The sequence below is a fragment of the Pyricularia oryzae genome, chromosome 1 (genome assembly GCF_000002495.2).
Source record: "Pyricularia oryzae 70-15 chromosome 1, whole genome shotgun sequence".
Classification (NCBI taxonomy): Eukaryota; Fungi; Ascomycota; class Sordariomycetes; order Magnaporthales; family Pyriculariaceae; genus Pyricularia; species Pyricularia oryzae.
In genome coordinates, this window is record NC_017844.1 from 7,246,269 (window position 1) to 7,264,699 (window position 18,431).

Consider the following 18,431-nt stretch of genomic DNA (forward strand, 5'->3'; position numbering starts at 1 on the left):
AAGCGGCGGGGGCGCGGGTGCTTCTGTGTTGACATGAAGGGCGTGACCCGAGCACCTGTAACCAAAACAAACTCAAAAAAAGTGCCAATTGCAAGCTAGCGAGCAGGACTTTTTGTTTTGTTGAGTGAACGTCCGGTAGCTGGTTATTTTACTTTTGGTTTTGCATCTTGTTCAGCCTTGTTGTTCCCTTGCAAACCAGAAGCAAGAAGCAATCGATACCGGGTACTTTTTTTTATCAAGGTAGATAGACAGACCCCCCGCCACCACCAGACAAAAAGAAGAAGAAAAAGAAAAAAAATGCCGTTCAACTCCCCCTACGAACCCATCCAGGTCCCAGAGACGGACATCTGGAACCTGTGCTTCTCGCGGCGCAGCAAGGCGTTCCTGGACGGCAAGACGGTGTACACGGACGGGGCGACGGGGGACCGGCTGGACTGGGGCGGGCTGCGCAGCGCGTCGATCGAGTTCGGCAAGGGGCTCAAGGCGCTGTGGGGGTGGCGGCGGGGCGAGGTGATGGCCTTCTTCGCGCCCAACGGCATCGACACGCCGGTGGTGACCATGGGCCTGCTGTGGGCGGGCGGCGTGGCCAGCCCGGCCAACCCGCTGTACACGGCCGACGAGCTGGCGTTCCAGCTGCGCGACTCGGGCGCCCGCGCGCTCGTCACGCAGGTGCAGCACCTCGACGTCGCGGTGCGGGCGGCGGCGGCGGCGGGCATCGCCGACGACAGGATCATCCTGGTGGGCGCGCACATGTCGGACGGGGCGGGCGGGAGCAGGTTCAAGCACTACAGCAGCATCCGGAGCACCTTTTACTGCAGCAAGTACGCGCAGACGCTGGTGGAGCCGAGGAAGGACCTGGCGTTTTTGGTGTACAGCAGCGGCACGACGGGGCTGCCCAAGGGGGTGTGCCTGAGCCACTACAACATGGTGGCGAACCTGATGCAGGTGGCCCAGACGGAGGGGCACTACCTGCAGCCGGTGGGAGGGTTGGATGGGCAGGGGGATCGGATGTTGGGGGTGACGCCGTTTTTCCACGTATATGTGAGTTTTTTTTTTCTTTCTTTTTGTTTTTTTTTTTTCTTTTTCTCATACTGCCATAATACATGAAAGCAAAAATGTCAACTGCCACTAATACCAACACAACCCCCCAGGGCCTTCTCTCGTGCGTCCTGTCGTCGGCCTACTTTGGCTGGGAGCTGGTCATCATGTCGCGCTTCGACATGGAGCAGGCGTGCGCGCTGATCGAGAAGCACCGCATCACGTACATTTACGTGCCGCCGCCCATCGTGCTGGCGTTTGCAAAATCGCCCATCTGCGACAGGTACGACCTCTCGTCGCTCAAGATGCTGCACTCGGGCGCGGCGCCCCTCACGCGCGAGCTGACCGAGGAGCTGTGGAACCGGCTCAAGCTCCCCGTCAAGCAGGGCTACGGCCTCTCGGAGACGTCGCCCGTCGTGTCGGTCCAGGCGCCCGACGAGTGGGCCAAGTTTATGGGCAGCGTCGGCAAGCTCGTGCCCAACATGACGGCGAAGCTGGTGGCGGCGGACGGCCAGGAGGTGCCCGAGGGCGACGAGATGGCCGAGGGTGAGCTGTGGGTCAAGGGCCCGCAGCTGTTCTTGGGGTACCTCAACAATCCGGACAAGACGAGGGAGACGATGAGCGAGGACGGGTACTTCAAGACGGGCGACGTGTTCCGCAAGGACAGGTTCGGGAACCTGTACTGCGTGGACCGGCTCAAGGAGCTCATCAAGTACAAGGGCTTCCAGGTGGCGCCGGCGGAGCTGGAGGGCCTGCTGCTGGGACACCCCGAGGTCGCCGACGTTGGCGTCGTGGGCGTCCAGGACGACGAGCTGGCGAGCGAGGTGCCGAGGGCGTACGTGGTGCTCAAGGACCAAAGGGCCGGAGGGGAGGCCAAGGCGCGGGAGATTGTGGACTGGATGGCGAGCAGGGTGGCGCCGCACAAGAAGCTGCGGGGAGGGGTGGTGCTGGTCGATGCGATCCCCAAGTCGCCGAGTGGGAAGATACTGAGGAGGGTGCTGAGGGATGTGGCGAAGAAGGAGAGGAGGGGAGCCAAGTTGTAGAGTAGACTTGTAGTATTCTCTCTTTTTTGACTCCAAGAATTCATTCAAGGCTAGTTCTAGTTTTAAATATATACAAAGAACATGTAAAAGCAGCCCCCACCCCATTTATTCAGCACATCACACATAAAAGTCAGTTCTCCTGTCTCCACTCAGCAGGTAAAGACGGGACCGCCGGGGACGGTGTAGTTCTTGAGGCCGTTGTAGATGTTGGCGGTGTAGCCGGGGTCTGTGGTGGCAGAGACAAAAGTCAGTATTTTTTTACACAAAAAGTTAGTGCAACAGCTGCTCTCGTGACTCACCTGTAGCCTTGATGAAGCCGGGAATCTTGACGGTCGACGACGGGGTCTTGCTGCCGCCGCCGGTGACGCGGACCTGGGCGCACGACGAGTAAAACTGCGGGACGTCGCCGGGGTTGTGGATGGCCAGGCTCTGGATGCGGAGCAGGTACTCGCCGTCGGGGATGCAGGCGGGGATGGAGTGCGTGTAGGTGCTCCTGAGGGGCCAGGTGATCTGGCCGCCGCTGAAGACGGGGCCCCAGTCAAAGGTCTTGAACCAGTCGCCGCCGCCGTCGTAGCCCGCCGCGAACCCGGGGGCCTTGGACATGTAGACGCTGACGGGGCCCTGGTGGTAGACGGCCACGTCGGTGGTGAAGGTGAAGGAGTCGCCGGCCTTGACGTCGACGGTGCTGGTCGACGAGCCGCTGCCGCCGCCCACGTTGCAGCGCAGGTCCGCGTCCGTCAGGCTCGTCACCGGCGAGTTGTAGTTTGTGTTGCGCCGGATGTGCTCGTACACGCCAAAGCTGCGCCCGGCCACCGCCAGCTGCTGGAAGATGTAGTGCGCGCCGACGCTGTTGGCCAGGGCCAGGGCGCCGACCGTGAGGCTGGCGATGCACTTCATGGTGGGGTGTGGTTTTGGGGGGAAAGGTTTGAGTAACTTGAGCTTTGGTGGTGGATCAAGGTCGAGCTTCAAGGTGGATGGAGGCTGATCTCGGGGTGGGGATGGTGCGAAAAGGCAGCTTTAAATATGCGACAAGGTACTTGTTGGTTGATAGTTGCAGTTGCAGTTGCCTTCGTTTGTTCTAGCTGCGTTATAAATAATGAGGGATATTCTCGCTTCAGAAACAAATGCCAAATCTCCACACCACTGCAATCGTCGGGAGCTTTCCCGTTCCCCATGGCAGGATGGTCGGCAAGATGGCCAGGTGCCAAGTAGGAACGGAGAACCAACCGCCGCTGACATGGTCTTGTGCATGCATTAGGCCCCGAGATGCCGGTAGTTGCCACTTTTTGTCGCTGGCTGTTGTTTTACTTGCAACTCGCTCGACTAGTTTTGATCAATGCGAACGTTGAAAGCATTCAATCTTTTATCAATTTTTTCTTAATGGAAACCTGAGCTCATTCCATCTCTAAAGAATCAGCAATCAATACGCCGACAGAAAGCCAAGGATCCCAAAGATGATCGCCACCTCGACAGCAGAAAGTTTAGAAACCAGGTCATATAAAAGAAAACGTGTTTGGTTTTAATATAAACTACATGCATTCCCCACATCAATCGTGACCTGGCATGGCTCGACGGGCCGTCTGTTCAATCTATAACTAGAAAGTAGTCAAGTCGGAGCCCTGGTCGATAATACAATCCATCCGAATCGGGAAAACCGACTAAACCATGCCCTCATGACTTGTCATCATTCACCAGTCCCCAATTACACCTATTTATTAACTTTGCCCCCACATTTCCTCGGGAACCAAACTGCCGCTTTTGACTTGTTCTGTCAGTCGTTGAAGAATGTCCCTCCAATGGGGAGCCGCCGGTTAAGTTGCGTCGCCCACCCCCTAACCTTGCCAAGACGGCAACAGGGTCACACCACGTCGCTGTCGGGGCCCTGGTTCGATTCGGATCTACTGCGGTCTTGGTTTGGTGTCGTTGAGTATTTACTATTTTGCAGATCGTGGCGCAAGGCTGTATAGATAAGATCCCGATGGGTGACTAGACGTGAAAACGCTTGCTATGATGACGGGAGCGCCAGTTGTGACAAGACCCCAGACCCATGAATTGCCTCGCCTGACAACCAGCACCGTATATTTGTTATGGCCAATGAGTGATAGCTGATCATCGTTGTACGCAGCCACCAACTCTTTTCTAGCTGCTCCGTATATCAAAGATTCAAAACCAAATGGCTTGTTTATTCAAAAACGACTCCGATTAAATGGTGGTTTGTCTTGGGCCATATAAAGATGGATGAAATAATCGACAGTCATGTTTCATCATGTACATTTTCGGAATATGCCGCTCAGTCTTTCAAGAAATCAAACTGGGTTGTTGACTTGCTCGGAAATTCAAAGCAAGTCATCTCCCTCGCTTTTTGTCACTTGTCAGTGTCTTTCGTGCACCAGCAGGATCATACCTGGCCAAGGTATCCATAAGCCAGCGGCAAATAACTGTTGAATGGCACCAATGAAGTGACTCTGAAAGATGACCAACACAAGAGATCTACTGATGCGTTAGTGTCCATGTGGGTCTTTGATTATGCCAAGGGTAGATAGATCACACACAGATCAGGGATGAGAAAGAAACTATGCGGCTCGAGTAATAATAGGTGATTCTAAGCGCCAATCATACTTGTAGCCTCTCATTTCAACATGAGTCGTTTTTCGGCTTGTAATGCAGTGGTAGGGGTAATACTATTGTTACTATTTTAATTTTATTTCTGCAGTAATCACAGTATTGGGCTTGACAGCTTTGAAAAATAAGCGTTTAAGCTTTTAAGCTTTCTTTCTTTCTTTCTTGTTCTGTAAATATAAGTATATTCGATTGACCTTTGCGTAGTAAGCTGTAGCATTTCTCTAACCACACTGATTCCAAATATATTGCCAGGTCAACATACAGATTCAGTGCCCGTGTACCTCACCCATACCATCGCTTTGATACCCATCCCAGTGTTTAGCAGAAACTCGGGAGAGCAGGGACGGGGAGTAAATCCCTCTGCGAGCGCATGGAGATCCACAGATTTGCCACCAAATTACATCTCCGAGAGCCTTCCTTCCAGGGCGAAGGCTCCAGGCTACTGCAGCAAGACGTCCCTTTTGCTGTTGGTGGGGTGCACCGTGTTTGCAATATGATGATCTCTTTCTTCTTGAGTCGCAAAGGTTTTGGCGCAGACTTGATTCGGGCACCAATACTCGCGCTGGCGCTTGACTTTGAGGCCCGCGCTGGCGGCGCCGTTGTCGTCGGCCCTCGGGCCTGCGCTGCTGGCAATGTCGTCCGTCTCGACGGCCAGGGAATCGACTGCCCGCGCCTGAACCAGACCGGTGGGAGCGGCCGCAGCTCCGACGGCCAAAAATGCAATAACCTGAAAGGCTGTGGTGGCTCGCATTTTTCAAATGTTGCTAAAAAAATTGGAAAAAAAAAAAGAAAATAGGGAATGGAAACCCTTTTCTATTTGGTAAAAAGCAGGCGGCTGATATCGACTCTAAAGATTGTGCAATATGGATAGCAAGTAAAGTCTGCTCGTAGAAGCGGAAGAGAAAAGGAAGAAAGTCGGTGCGGACGCCTAATATAACTATCACAAGTGGTTATTTTCCGTGGCTATTAGACCAGACTGGTTTCGAGACCAAGTCCACCATTAACTAATTAATCAAAGCACCGCTTATAGACATCTTCTTCTATTATACCAACGCATAAACGGCACTTGTGGGTTTCTATATGCACCGGGAGCTTGGCAATTCCGGGACCCGGATGTATAAACTAAAAAAATGTAGGGCTGTTTCAATGACAATCCCTTTGTGCCATTTTATTGCCCAATTTGGAATAGAGAAAAGCCATCCTCAGTAGCGTACTAAAAGCACGAGTAAGTTGATATAACGTTGCGTACCCCCTGTTCGGCACCACCCCTGTTCGGCACCCAAAAATAACAACACTTTTATTTTTATCCTCCAACTTCTATTATAAATATCTCGATGAATCTGTCACTTTTGGATTTACTTTTTTCTGATTTTAATTCTCCATTTTCCAATGAAGCAATATACTGAAAAACAGCTTATATCTGCAATTAACGACGTCAATAATGGCAATCCAATTGCAAAAACCTCCCGAAAATGGGGAATACCTAGGTCTACACTTCAAAGTCGACTTAAAGGTTCTCAACCTTATAAAAAAGCACAAAGCCCTTTTCAAAGGCTTTCCACGGAACAGGAAAAGCATTTGGCTGATTGGGTACTTACCCAAACAGCTTTAGGGCTTCCGCCAACGCATCAAGAATTACGCTTTTTTGCCGAACGAATTCTTCAAGCCGCCGGAGAGATAAAAGGCCTTGGAAAACGTTGGATAACTCGTTTTTTGGCTCGTTATCCAATCCTTAAAACCCAAAGGCCCCGTCGAATAGATAACGCCCGGGTTAATGGCGCTACTACGGAGGTAATTAAATCTTGGTGGCTTTATATTACGAACCCGGTTATTAACGCTATTAAACCGGAAAACCGTTGGAATATGGACGAAACCGGTATAATGGAAGGCAAAGGATCTAATGGCCTAGTATTAGGGCTTAACGGGATCCGGCCGTTGCAACGAAAAGAGCCCGGAACGCGTGGTTGGACGACTATAATCGAATGTATATCGGCTACGGGCGTTGCCCTCCCTCCCCTCGTTATATTTAAGGGAAAAAACGTACAACAACAATGGTTTCCCACGGATTTAAGCCCTTTCGATAATTGGCAATTTCATGCAACCGAAAACGGGTGGACAAATAGCCAAACGGCTATCGAATGGTTAAAAAAGGTGTTTATTCCGTATACCCAACCTTTAACCCCTGAAAAGCGGTTATTAGTTTTGGATGGCCATGGATCACATATAACGGACGAATTTATGCTTCTTTGCTTGCAAAATAATATTCAACTCCTATATTTACCCCCTCATTCGTCACACGTTCTTCAACCATTGGATCTATCGGTTTTTGGGCCGTTAAAAGAAGCTTATCGACGTCAACTTGGATTTGTTAGCCAATTTTGCTGTTCAACAGTTATTGGAAAACGAAATTTCCTACTTTGTTATCGAAAAGCCAGATTAAAAGCATTTATAGCAAAAACCATTCAATCTGGTTGGCGTACAACGGGGTTATGGCCGGTAAACTTGGTTAAACCACTTTTAAGCCCTTTTTTGTTAGAAAATAGCAACGCCAACGTTATAAAAGATAAAAACAACGGTTTGCAAAGGGATAAAACACCGGAAAGCCCAGCCCAAAAATTAACGACCCGTCTTTACTTATTTGGAAAACCGCTAAAACGACCCGAGATATCCGACTTCAACTGCAAAAACTTTCCCAATCCAACAAAACCAACGCTACTTCACGTCTTTTATTTGCAAAAGTCCAAAAAAGCTTCGAAGCCAAAGATACCCTTTTGGCTAGCGCCCAGCAAAAAATCAGCTTATTGGAAGCACAACTGGAGGCAATACGGCCGGTTAAAAGGAGGAGGGTGGTTCCGGATCCAAACGAGCTTTTGGTTAACAAACAGAACATTATTGGATTGCAGGAAAATGATATAGAAAATTTGGAACCTTTAGCTGATGAAGAAGAGGTTAATGAACCGGAGAAGCGTGAAAACGATTGTATTTTTGTCCGTTGATAATTTTATATTTAAATCAGTTTATAAAAGTAGGCATTTCGTTGTTAGATTTTCAGGGTGCCGAACAGGGGGGGTGCCGAACAGGGGGTACGCAACGTTAAACCAAATGTGGATAGGCCTTTCGTAGATCGATCGATCAACAAAACGTTGTTACGGGTAAAGGTGTTCGAGCTTCTGAGCGTCTTTCCTCCTTATAATTTCCCGTTGTTCAGGACCGGGTGAGTTACGTGTGGGTCACCTGGACACCACGCGTGAGTCATCAGTTGAATTGATGAATTGAAGGCATAAACCTCTATTTCAACACCAAACAACGATAAACAGAATAATGCTTGTTAAGCGAAATCCACTGATAGCTTTTAGGAAGCAATTAGAAAATATATTTAGCAAGAGTGTGCGTATAAACTAGGGAGCGTTGGGCTCGGTTAGCTAATATAAGAGTTATAAATATATCAAATACTACGTTCCTGACAAGTGTTTGGCTTCGCCAAGAACGCACCACTTACTCGGCCAAGTTGGATTTATGCGTCAACATACAAACGCATAAAATAATTAGCAAACCAAATGCTCCACTGTCTCCTAAAAGTCGGACATCAAAGGTGTCGCAACTCGCAAGAATCCATTCCATGTAAGCGCCTCTGCAATTTCGTGCGCCATGCATCGGGGTCCCAGAGTCGCCGGCCTCGTCCTGAAAGGTCCGGAAAGAGCATATGTTAACGGAAGCGTGAAATCGCAGCTTGCCGATGCGATGCAATTTCATCATCGTCTGCTTTGCAATCTTCAAAGCTGGTTCCTATTCTCCTGCATCGAACGCCAGCCCAGACCCGAGCGTGCTTTTATGGGACTCTCAACCGGCGTTTTTTTTATTTTTTTTTATTAATTTCTTGTTTTTTTATATGAGCTTGTTTGAGGCTTGAAAGATGACCACTAGGCCGCCCCGCTTCAGAAATGCTAGACAGCGCACAAGAGGGTACGAGGCTGAGTGCCCAACTCTGCAATGTCTTGTGTGTGAGGCCTGCACGAACCCCTTTCTTTTATTAGGGCGCATTCGACCCTCAAAGACTCCCAAGAGTGGGTCCATCGTCAGTCGCTGTCTTGCCAACCTGGCTGCAAGTGCAAGACGCGCATGATTGAATGGAATGATAAAGCCAAGTTTGGCGCCGCTTGCAATGGTTTCCTCACATCTGACCAAGCAGAGCAGTCAAGAGAAAAAAAAGAGGACATTTTTCCCGTTCACTTATAAGTTGTCACATCCGGATTTGGCTGTTCAAGTGGGGATGGGATCGATGCGGGATCTATCCACTTCGGAATTCCTTTCCGTTGCCAATGTCAACAACGGGCTGTTGGGAAATCAAGCGGGATGATGGCCATGTTTGGAAGCGACACGGAAGATGAGTAGTTGCAGGCTGCGTATGGCCGCAAAATTTACTAGCCGGCGTCGGAATTTGCCTACATGGAAGGTATCCAGAATGTCGGCCTCTCGATGGGCCAGCTGCAATCCATGTAGACATTTAGTTTCGCCTGTCAATTGTATCCTTGTCTGATCCTCGTATAAAAATAGTTTAGCTTCAACTGATACTGCATGGCAACATAAGCCAGTAAATGTGAAGCCAGAACATTTACAAAATAAAAAAGCCCAGCTCACATTATGCCTGAAAAGTTCCAGGGGGTCACCCCTGAATCCCCTGGATCTCGGGTTAGGGTTACGGTTCTGTACTGTTGCTTGGAGTCGGTTGAAAATCCCATCTTCTTTCCTGCAGACTGCCTTTGGCCACAACTGCGAAACTTGATGCCGAATCAATTAGTGTCAGGGACAAAAGGCACGTGGCAAAATACCCAACCCCAATTTCGACCCGCGACCCAATGGCTTATCGGAATCACCAGTTGGGGGGGGGGGGGGGGGGGGGGGGGTAGCGGAAGGGAGCCTCCGTCTCGGATGACTGCCGAGAGAAACCGCACATTTGTGAAACAATGCGGCATTAGCGACCTTTGCATCATACACATCGCCGATTTTGGTGACATGCGCTCTTCTGGCCTGCAGGTCACCTGAATTGCACCAAGGTGATATTTGAGTGACGATGGGTCGAGATTTGGGGCATGGATATTTGGAGATTATTGTGGCTAAATGGGTGATGGGTCCAACATGTAGAAGACTGACTTGAAAAAAAATTAAAAACAAAGTAAGTACATAGAAAAAGACAATTCCTTGAAAGCCTTGTGAAAACACACGAATTGCCTTCCTGATTTCATCAAGTTGCAACTTTGTCCACATTGCTATCCAATTTAGCCGTGGCGCTTGTTAGTAAGGGCTCGCTTTCTTACTGTCAGCAGTAGATTAACCCCACCTTGCCCCCAAAATGCTCCCCCCGCCAAGGCGGGGATCTGACTCCATGGAGATCGTTTGCAAGCTTCGGCACACCCGGGGTGTCATGCCGTCTTGGGGGTTCCGCCACCCATTGAGAAAAAGGGAAGGAGATAAAAAAACAACGACCCATCTGAAATCTTACGGATACAACCTGCCTGTGGGGACCGCCAACCTGGGCGTGGGTGACCTGGGCTGTGCACCTGTAGGTACCCGAAAGGACAAGACTCGCTTCGACGGTCTGGATTTTGCCCACCTTTTTCGAGGAAGGACTTGTCTTTCCATTCGGCCTGCAAGCTGGAGTTGCAGGTCACCCACTCAAGCATGGCCAAGGCACAACTGCCTTTCCACCGGCCATGCTTGTTACTCCTGGCGACGGTCGGAACAGCCGGGATGCACAACCGAAAGGCGACGACATGAGCCGCAGGGAGAGCTAATTTATATCAAGCTATCGACAACAGCAAGGCCAATTTCCGCCCCGCTTGGAATTCTCCGCAGCTTTTTTTTTCTTCTTTTTTTTTCTTCTTTTTTTTTCTTTTTTCTTTACTTTTTTACCCACTTTGATTCCTCCAGGAACCCTCTGCCGGTCTTGTCTTGGCTTACATAGTCTGTTCGGTATTGTGAGACAGAGAACAACCCCTGCCTCTGTCAGACTGGTAAGAACCAGCAGAGGTTCCGCGGTCTCGTCCCAGCAGGCAAGCGAGGCCTGTCATCCCATTGCATTACCTACCCCGGTGGGCCCGGAGGGTTCACAAAAAAAAAAACACCTGGCAAACGATCAGCTATAGCTCGATATTGCAGCCTAAATCTCTCGTGCCCCCCGCCTGCCTCTATGCGACACCCCAATTAGTTATCCCAGCAATTCCAGTGGCGGCTTGCCTGGCTGTGTTTTTTTTTCCTGCTCTGCTGGCTGGGATCTGCGCTTGTTTCACACCCCAGATTTACCGACAGCAGTCTTTTGACAGGCGCACAAGGGGATCCAGCTTCCTCATCGGGAACCCTGGTCCTTTGTTGCTGCGATTTGATCTTCCAGGTTCTTCGGAGTCTGCGTCCGAGGCAGAATGGCACATCATGGCTTTGTTTGGGGGGTGGATAATAGAGCGACTTATGACCCGCGGCCTTGGGACCCGGCTCATGTTCCTTGTCCTGGTTTGCACCTTGATAATATGTGCCCCTGGAGTGCATATAGTAGCCATTGATCGCCCCCCTCTGTGCTGATGTGATTGCATGCGGGCTTTCTTTCTTTCCCCTCTCGTCCACGAGCTGGATCTTATATCGACTGTTCGCCGTTCGTTCTTTGCGACTGTTGATCCGAGATAGATCATCGGCCAACCTTTGATCGCCGCTGTTCTTCTGGTGGTCTGCTGTGTCATTCATACTAGCACAAGATGAAGTTCAGAAGTGGCCGCGTCGCCGCTTTTGCGGTGGCTGCGCTGTGTAAGTCCAAAAAAAGATGCTGCACACTTTCGCACTTTGTCCCGCTGTCCCAAACATGAGCTAACATGGGATACAAGCCGTGCAACCATGCCTCGCCCAAGAACCCACCATGGTTAAGCACGAGTCCGGAATCACCTTTGGCACCTGGTCCGCTGCCGCCGGTGGCTCCCAAGCTCCTTTCGAGTTTGGCATGGCTCTGCCCGAGAACGCCTTGACGACAGACTCGACCGAATACATTGGTCTCCTTGTAAGCCCGATCCCGCTCACCTCTGAGATTAGATGGCTTCCATCATGCCTTGACAAGGAGTTCACAAGTAGTTCACAGCAACTAACATACAGAATGAATCTGGGCAACTAGCGCTGCGGCAAAAGCAGCAAAGGAGAAGGCGGCTGGTGCGGACTTTCGCACGGCGAGTCGGGTCAGATGATCGGCGCCCTGCTGCTGGTGGCCTGGCCGCACGGCGACCAGGTGCTGACGAGCTTCCGCTACGTCACGGGCTATGCCTTTCCCGGCGTCTACAAGGGCGACGCCAAGCTCACGCAGATCTCGTCAAAGGTCACCGACGACTACTTCGAGGTCACCTACCGCTGCCAGGGCTGCTTGGCCTGGGAGCAGGACGGCGACGCAGGAAAGGCGTCGACCAGCCAGGGCTTCTTGGTCCTCGGCCGTGCTTCTGGCTCCGACACGCCGTCCAGCCCGGAATGCCCGGACAAGATCGTCCACGGGTTCCACGACACCGGGTTTGGCCAGTACGGTGCCGTGTTGGAGGGTCTGGCCAGGAGTGAGTACAGCCAGTGGGCTGGGCTGGCGACCAAGACTGTTTCGGGCAGCTGCGGCGTTAGCTCTCCAACGTGAGTACTTGCCGAGCTTGACTCTTCTTCTACTCCGCCTTGGCCCTTCAAAAGCTGCAAGGGTCACTGACAGCATCTATGCAAACCACAGAACCACAGCAGCCACCATGACCTCGGCACCACCAACAAGCGTGGAGACAACAGTCCCGGCCACGACCACCACCTCGGCACCTGCCGTGACCTTTACTCCCGCACCTAGCTCAGAGTTTGACTATATTGTGGTGGGAGCCGGTGCGGGCGGCATCACCGTTGCCGACAAGCTCAGCGAAAAGGGCCACAGCGTCTTGCTGATCGAAAAGGGACCACCGTCGACAGGCTACTGGGGTGGCACCATGCGCCCCGACTGGCTCAACGAGACCAAGCTGACCAGGTTCGATGTCCCCGGCCTCTGCAACCAGATCTGGGCCGACTCTGTTGGTGTTGCATGCACCGACATGGACCAGATGGCTGGTTGTGTGCTGGGAGGTGGCGTTGCCGTGAATGCCGGTTTGTGGTGGAAGGTAAATGCCTATTCCTATTCATCTTTAGTTCGTTTGTCCATTCCCAAGCTGACAACAAACCCCGAAACAGCCTCACCCTCTCGATTGGGACGAGAACTTTCCCGCTGGCTGGAAGTCCAGCGACACTCGCCAGGCCACGGACCGTGTCTTCTCCCGTATCCCGGGCACAGTAAGACCCTCGCAAGACGGGAGGATCTACTACGACCAAGGCTTCAACGTCCTGTCCTCGGGTCTGAGCTCCGCGGGCTGGCAGCGCATCGACGAGCCCAACTCCTCCCCCGACCGCAAGAACCGGACATTCGGCCACTCGACCTTTATGTTCTCCGGCGGCGAGCGTGGCGGTCCCCTGGCGACCTACCTCAAGACTGCCTCCGAGCGCCCCAACTTCCGCCTCATCACCGATACCAGCGTCAGGAGGCTGATCCGGTCCGGCGGGCGCGTCACCGGCGTCGAGATTGAGGGCAACCCCGCGACCGGCCACGGCTACGCGGGCGTCGTCAACGTCACAGCAAGCACGGGCCGCGTCATCCTGTCGGCCGGCGTCTTTGGCACCGCAAAGGTGCTCTTCCGCAGCGGCATCGGCCCAGCCGACTCCCTGGCCACGGTCAAGGCGTCTGCGTCCGACGGCGCCTCCATGATCAGCGAGTCGGAGTGGATCGACCTGCCCGTGGGCTACAACCTCGTCGACCACGTCAACACCGACACCATCGTGGACCACCCGGACGTTGTCTTTTACGACTTTTACGAGGCGTGGGACCACCCAAACCCGTCGGACGAGCAAAAGTACCTGGGCAGCCGCACGGGGATCCTGGCGCAGGCGGCGCCCAACATCGGCCCGCTGTTCTGGGAGGAGGTCCGGGGCGCCGACGGCGTGGTCAGGCAGTTCCAGTGGACGGCGCGCGTCGAGGGCACCACTAACACGTCCATGACCATGAGCATGTACCTGGGCCGCGGCCTGACCAGCCGCGGCCGCATGTCCATCACCAGCAGGCTGGACACGCGCGTCGTGACCCCGCCGTACCTGCGCGACGACAACGACCGCCTCGCCGTCATCCAGTCGCTCGACAACGTCCGCGCCTCGCTGGCCGCCGTCCAGAACCTCACCTGGCACGTACCCAGCCTCAACCAGACCAGCGAGGCCTATGTCAACTCGCTGCTGACCACGCCTGCCCAGCGCAGGGCGAACCACTGGATGGGTAAGCACGAGTCTAGTGACCCCCCCCCCCCCCCCTTGTTACGTGAGACGTCAGGAAGCCATGCTAACACGCCTTGTTTGCACTTGCAACTAGGTACCACCAAGCTCGGCACCGACGATGGTCGCAGCGGCGGCACGGCCGTCATCGACACCAACACCAAGGTCTACGGCACCGACAACCTCTTTGTCGTCGACGCCTCCATCTTCCCGGGAATGGTGACCAGCAACCCGTCTGCCATGATTGTCATTGCCGCCGAGCACGCTGCCACCAAGATTATGGCCCTCGACAAGTAGGTTTGGGATGTGCGATGAAGTGTTTTGGAATGGGAGACGGCCGTGCACTGTCAAATGCCTGGAGGTTGTACATTGATAAGCAAAATTATTACGGGTTTTGTCGTTCTCCAAATGCGTTCAAGCGAAGCCACTGCATTTACTGTCGTCAGTGTCTAGCTTTGTTTGTGCTCTCTGCATTAGGTGTCTAGGTTTCGTCACTTTTCACCCTACACGCACATGCTGGTCAAGTTGGCCCGGAAACCTAGAGTGGCGGCTGCAACGAAGAAAGCTTGTACGTGGTTTTCTTTGCCAGTGGCGATGGTTTCGATACATGCCTCAAAACCCTGCTGCCGATAGTGGTTGCATTAGGGTGGAAGGCGAGCAGGCTAACCGAACAAGGTTCATGTATCAGTGTATACAGAACAAAAAAGGAAGCCCTAGATGCGCTGCTGCCCAGCCCCTTTCCTGGCGCTAGGGTATAACTATTTGTTTTCGTGCATACCCTTTAACTTTTTGAGATCACCTTTGAAGGCTTTTCGGCTGCATCTCCTATAAATAGCTCCCTTTCCATTCATGAGGAACTTTGTGAGGCTTTCGTATGTTTTGATCACAACTTCACTATATCGACAGCCCAAACATTTGCACCAGAAACTTGACTCTACAATCTTGAACTTCGGATTTACCAGTCAAGACATCATGCATTCTCCATCTTTTTACTTTCTTATCTTCACCGGCCTGGTGCCCACAATCTTCGCATCACCAGTCGTACCCATCCAGGACGATGTGAGTTGGATTGCGCCATTTCCCTCTTTGACACAGCTGCAGACGGGTGCTTAACAATAATCTCTTCAACCAAACTACGCTCTCGACTTGCCCAAGCACTCAGCTAACAGCCAACCATCACCTTTCGCCAACAGGTCTTCCCACCCCCCGGCTTCGTCCTGACAGAGCCCCGCTTCCAAGTCGAGATCCGACCGGGCGAGCACATCACGCTCAACGGGACCGTGCAAAAGGTCTGGGCCGAGATGCTGCGCCTCAACCCAAACTACGAGACCGACTTTGCGCCGCAGCTCGCCAAGCGCCGCGCCGCCCTCGACGCATTCGACATCGCCTCCATCGCCACGCCCGCGGGACCGGCCGTCGGACCGCTCCGCTCAGACGCCACCGCGGGCCTCGGCAGGCGACAGGCCGAAGACAGGGCCGACTACAGCCACGGCGGGTGCCGCGGCTGCCCCCGGCCGCCGGACTGGATGCTGTGCATGCACAGGGGCTACGAGTACGGCTACTACTGGCCCGAGCAGAACAAGCCGGCCGAGGGCGACGGCGACTGGTCGGAGTGCCTCTGCCACCGCTACCAGGCCGACATCCCCTACACCAGGCGCAACATCGACTACCTCATGAGCGTGCCCGGCCCGGCCACCATCGAGGCTGGGGAGTGTCAGAGGGTTGCGTGTATGCACAACAGTGGGATTTCTTGGTGCAACTTGGTGAGTCTTTTTTTTCTCTTCTTCTTTTCTCAGAAGGAGCAGACCAAAAAAGGGGGAAACACGATGGCTGACAACAGAAACCGGAATGATAGGGCAACTCGAGCTGGACCACCCCCACCGGCTTTTCCTGGATTGCCCACGCGGCGAACGCCCTCCTGTACAACTGCGACTCGCTCTGGGACTATGGAGAGTGGTGGTCTATCGGAGGAACCCGCCACCACCCCGGCGTACAGATTGATGTCATCGTCAAGAATGTTGGAGTAGGATTTCACTGTTAGTCGAGAATGTAGTGTTGGAGAGCAAGTGGTTTTCGGGGACTTGACAAATAGCCATGCTTCTTTGGATTTGTTATCTCGGGTACAATAACCGAATGCTTCCATGCAGCTTCGATTGCAAGTTTGTTTCTGGCGACAACATTTGACCTAGTTCCAATGTTACTTTGATCGACATCGACAATGACTGCTCTGCTGCAAAGGGATTGTTACAATTACCTCTGCGGCGACCCAAAAAGGCATCAGACCAGAAGCCTCGACTTCGTGACCACTGCAACGTAGCAGTAACCTACATTTACCTTTTAGCAGAACAACCCAATCATGTATGTCAGGTTTGGGTTCAGCTTGCCTTTTCCAGCTATCAGACTATAGTGGGGTATGGTTGCTTCACGTTGCAAATCGCTCGAAGCTAAGTGGTTCGTGCCAATCCATTAAGAATCCGGGGTAAAGCACAGACTTCAAAAGCGGATCCAACCTTCCTCCATCCGTCAATCCAAGCCGACCTACGCAACAGCTTTTGTAACCACTAAATCACCTTGAAGAAACCCAAATTCTTCATCCCTCATCAGTCCCAAACTTACCGCTCGCTCAAATTTTAAGTTCCAGCCACAGACGACACAGAACACAATGGCGGAACCATCAGAAAATGTCCTCCCACCCCCTCCACCACCCATGTCGGCCTCCCCGCCCCGCATCCTCATAATCGGCGCCGGGTCACGCGGCCAGACGTACGCATCTGCCGTAAAAACATCCAGCAACGGCGTCGTCGTCGCCGTCGCCGAGCCGGACCCGTATCGCCGCTCCGTCATCGGCACTCAGTTCATCGCCGGCTGGACCGACGCGGAACCCCACGGCTTCAGCGACTGGAAGGCCTTTGTGGCGTACGAAAAGGCCCGCCGGGAGAGGTGCAGCAGCAGCGGTGCCGGCGACGGCGAGCCCGCGGGCGTGGACGCCGTCTTTGTCTGCGTCCAGGACCACCTCCACCGCGAGGTCGTCATAGGCCTCGCCGAGCTGGGCGGCCTGCACGTCATGTGCGAGAAGCCGCTGGCCACGCGCCTCGGGGACTGCGTCGAGATGTACCGGGCGCTGCGCGGCGCGGGCAACGTCTTCTCCATCGGGCACGTGCTGCGCTACAGTCCGCACAACATCGAGCTGCGCAGGCTGCTGCTGGAGGAGAGGTGCGTGGGCGACGTGCTCAACGTGGTGCACACGGAACCCGTCGGGTGGTGGCACTTTTCCCACTCGTACGTCCGCGGGAACTGGCGCCGCGAGGACACGTCGGCCCCGAGCCTGCTGACAAAGAGCTGCCACGACATTGACGTTTTGCTGTGGCTGCTCTGCGCGGGGGAGGACCCGCACCTCCCCTCCACCGTCTCCAGCTCCGGTGGGCTGCATTTGTTCAAGAAGAGCCGCAAGCCAAAGGCCGCTGGGGCTGCGACGAACTGTCTATCCTGCCCCATCGAGAGGGACTGCAAGTTCTCTGCCAAGCGCATCTACGCCGACGGCACCGACAGCTTCGGGCTGCGCAGCCTGGACTCGAGCAACACCAACTGGCCAGTCGACATCGTGGTGCCGGACATTGAGAGCTACACGGACAAGAACCAGGCCCGGGAGGTGCTGCTCTCCAAACTGAGCGAGGACTACGACGCCGCCACCCCAGACGAGCAGGTCAAGGCGCGCAACTGGTTCGGCCGCTGCGTCTGGGAGGGCGACAACGACGTGTGCGACAATCAGGTGGTGACGCTGACGTGGGACGAGGACCAGCCGCGGGGCCTCGGCGCCAAGCAGGCGACCTTCCACATGGTGTCGCAGACCACCAAGATCTGCCAGCGCCACACGCTCATCTACGGCGAGCACGGCGAGGTGTACGCCGACTCGCAGACCATCTCCGTGTCCGACTTCCGCACCGGCCAGACCACGGTCCACCGGCCCCGGCTCGAGAGCGTCGGCCACGGCGGCGGCGACAACGGCCTCACCAGGCAGTTTGTGCTGGCCGTGGACAAGGTCAAGAACCACGGCTGGAGCGCCGAGAGGGCGCAGAGGGAGATTGTGGGCTGCAGCCTCGAGGACGTCCTGAGGAGCCACGCCATGGTGTTTTGTGCAGAAGACGCGAGGAAGGGGAGAAAGGTCCTTGATTGGGCAGAGTGGTGGAGGGGCAAGGTCCAAGGGAGGTTGGCGGCGTGAGGGGAGGTGCTACTACTATGTTGTTCGGTACACACACAGATCCCACCGTGCTCCTTCTCTGTGAGAAGGCAATTAATGACATGATGACCACATATTTTTTGACATCCCTTCCCGACCAACCCGTCTCTCTGTGCCATTCCATTCAATGACTGGAATCCAGGTACACCATCGTA

At 53.8% G+C, this 18,431-nt stretch overlaps 7 protein-coding genes across 7 annotated transcripts; 5 read left to right on the plus strand and 2 right to left on the minus strand.

Annotated features, from left to right (window-relative positions):
- The first annotated feature begins 11 nt into the window (after nt 1-11).
- MGG_04548 (4-coumarate-CoA ligase) lies at nt 12-2,174 on the plus strand. The gene is made up of 2 exons (XM_003710887.1): nt 12-1,041; nt 1,152-2,174. Exons 1-2 carry the CDS (start codon nt 298-300, stop codon nt 2,079-2,081), a joined length of 1,674 nt encoding a protein of 557 aa, XP_003710935.1. The 5' UTR covers nt 12-297; the 3' UTR covers nt 2,082-2,174.
- Nucleotides 2,175-2,230: 56 nt separating this feature from the next.
- On the minus strand, nt 2,231-2,978 carry MGG_04547 (endoglucanase II; the record flags this gene model as incomplete). Its single annotated transcript, XM_003710888.1, has 2 exons — nt 2,231-2,307; nt 2,381-2,978. The coding sequence occupies 2 exons, from the start codon at nt 2,976-2,978 to the stop codon at nt 2,231-2,233; spliced, it is 675 nt and encodes a 224-aa protein (XP_003710936.1).
- Nucleotides 2,979-5,142: 2,164 nt separating this feature from the next.
- Nucleotides 5,143-5,454, minus strand: MGG_04546 (uncharacterized protein; the record flags this gene model as incomplete). Its single annotated transcript, XM_003710889.1, has 1 exon — nt 5,143-5,454. One exon carries the CDS (start codon nt 5,452-5,454, stop codon nt 5,143-5,145), a length of 312 nt encoding a protein of 103 aa, XP_003710937.1.
- A 4,599-nt stretch (nt 5,455-10,053) lies between these two features.
- MGG_16518 (uncharacterized protein) lies at nt 10,054-10,495 on the plus strand (the record flags this gene model as incomplete). Its single annotated transcript, XM_003710890.1, has 2 exons — nt 10,054-10,263; nt 10,325-10,495. The coding sequence occupies 2 exons, from the start codon at nt 10,054-10,056 to the stop codon at nt 10,493-10,495; spliced, it is 381 nt and encodes a 126-aa protein (XP_003710938.1).
- A 419-nt stretch (nt 10,496-10,914) lies between these two features.
- Nucleotides 10,915-14,596, plus strand: MGG_13809 (cellobiose dehydrogenase). The gene is made up of 6 exons (XM_003710891.1): nt 10,915-11,495; nt 11,573-11,742; nt 11,854-12,347; nt 12,439-12,847; nt 12,918-14,043; nt 14,137-14,596. Exons 1-6 carry the CDS (start codon nt 11,447-11,449, stop codon nt 14,334-14,336), a joined length of 2,448 nt encoding a protein of 815 aa, XP_003710939.1. The 5' UTR covers nt 10,915-11,446; the 3' UTR covers nt 14,337-14,596.
- Nucleotides 14,597-15,712: 1,116 nt separating this feature from the next.
- Nucleotides 15,713-16,159, plus strand: MGG_16519 (uncharacterized protein; the record flags this gene model as incomplete). The annotated part of the gene is made up of 2 exons (XM_003710892.1): nt 15,713-15,802; nt 15,895-16,159. 2 exons carry the CDS (start codon nt 15,713-15,715, stop codon nt 16,078-16,080), a joined length of 276 nt encoding a protein of 91 aa, XP_003710940.1. The 3' UTR covers nt 16,081-16,159.
- Nucleotides 16,160-16,589: 430 nt separating this feature from the next.
- On the plus strand, nt 16,590-18,361 carry MGG_16520 (uncharacterized protein). Its single transcript, XM_003710893.1, has one exon. The coding sequence runs from the start codon at nt 16,702-16,704 to the stop codon at nt 18,256-18,258; it is 1,557 nt and encodes a 518-aa protein (XP_003710941.1). The 5' UTR covers nt 16,590-16,701; the 3' UTR covers nt 18,259-18,361.
- Nucleotides 18,362-18,431: the final 70 nt, after the last annotated feature.